Here is a 1,397-nt window from a genome sequence, read left to right as displayed (position 1 = left end):
AACATCCATCAAGGGCTCTCTAGAATACTCTCAAAGCTGGGGCTTTGTTGAGAGCCAATCCCTAAATTCCATTTATAACATCCCAAGAATCCTATTTCAAAGAAAAAGATTCAGGTTTTCCATACATGCTTCATCTTCTCTTTTCGATGTGCAGCAGTTTGGGCGCTGGCTTGTGCTTTGTCGAGGTGCTGTATATAAAGGCGATCCCGCGCAGCTGGTCTTTTCTGAGCAGCCCGATGTTGACGTCATTTTTGTATGTCTCTTTGTTAATTTTAGGTCCATCATGCTGCTCTGTCGATGCTCCACCATCAATCGTGGGTTCCAAATCTTCTTCGTCTTCGGTTTGGCATTCGCTTTTTCGTCTTTGGAACGCATCCAAACGCCCTACTGTCGACCCCAATTAACAAAAGAGTACCCGCAGAAATCTTGCCTTTACATGGAGGAGGTGTTACAACATTTTCGCTTCGATTGATTCTTGCCAAATCGAACGAGTCTCGTATCAGAGAATACATTAGACGCACTGCGAACTTTCCAGGATGGTCATTGCTATTACCGTCGGGGTTGTTTGAAGCCTTGAAAGTGTTTATCGACACCATTCGCAATGATGCGGCAGAATCAAAAAGGCTCCATTTCCTCAGGAATGACCTTTTCCGTGCCGCATATCACGAAACCTCAAAGGAGGCCTCAAATGCCTTTTCAGAAATGGAATTCATAATTGGCTGTTCGAAAGAATTATTGAACAAGCACAGATTTTTTGTGCTAGTTGATGATCCAGCTCTGGCATCCGATTTGATCCCAGCCACCGTATATGAACGATATCCCAGACTGCATGGAAGGGTCAAATGCGAGCCTTTGGCTGCTTCTTCACTTGTATTTGTGGGGACATTTTCTGATCTTGTAAGCCAATTCAACTGAATTGCATCCGTTTTGCCCAGGTGTGGTGCTATATCCTCTTAGTCGAGCGTTGAAGGTACGCAATTTTAATGGCATCATGGAGGACTAGTCGATTTTTAGGGTTAGAGTATATTTCAACTTGTACTTTGATGCAACTGGTAGCGGCATCGCACGTCCCCCAACGTTATGCACAATAAATTCGGGTCTTTTGGCGTAAATTCGGGTCTTTTGGCGTAAATTTGGTTTATTAGCGCTTCCGATAAATACCGGCCTGTGCCTTTGGCTCGATCGCAGACTTTGCCATTTTGTGAACATAAACCCCGAGTTTTGAGTTGGGGAGGTGATTTTCATACCCCTTGGACCAATCATACCCAATAGCGTAGTAAACGACATCTGTATGTTTGGAAAAGGCCAATGCGGTAATCGAGCCGCCCAGATTAGGCAGTGAAGAAAGCCTAGTTTTTGAGTCCTTATCCCATGTGTATATTGCTCCATCTGCCCCG

At 44.7% G+C, this 1,397-nt stretch overlaps 2 protein-coding genes across 2 annotated transcripts; one reads left to right on the top strand and one right to left on the bottom strand.

Annotated features, from left to right (window-relative positions):
* Positions 1 to 297: 297 nt before the first annotated feature.
* DI09_325p20 (uncharacterized protein) lies at positions 298 to 915 on the top strand (the record flags this gene model as incomplete). Its single annotated transcript, XM_013382528.1, has 1 exon — positions 298 to 915. The coding sequence occupies one exon, from the start codon at positions 298 to 300 to the stop codon at positions 913 to 915; it is 618 nt and encodes a 205-aa protein (XP_013237982.1).
* A 226-nt stretch (positions 916 to 1,141) lies between these two features.
* DI09_325p10 (putative SONA-like protein) lies at positions 1,142 to 1,363 on the bottom strand (the record flags this gene model as incomplete). The annotated part of the gene is made up of 1 exon (XM_013382527.1): positions 1,142 to 1,363. A coding segment is annotated over one exon (222 nt), but the record flags the coding sequence as incomplete, so codon positions are not given.
* Positions 1,364 to 1,397: the final 34 nt, after the last annotated feature.

The sequence above is a fragment of the Mitosporidium daphniae genome (assembly GCF_000760515.2).
Source record: "Mitosporidium daphniae strain UGP3 chromosome Unknown contig-325, whole genome shotgun sequence".
Classification (NCBI taxonomy): domain Eukaryota; kingdom Fungi; phylum Microsporidia; genus Mitosporidium; species Mitosporidium daphniae.
The sequence above is the reverse complement of the archived record's forward strand: the minus strand, read 5'-3'. Positions and strand labels throughout refer to the sequence as shown.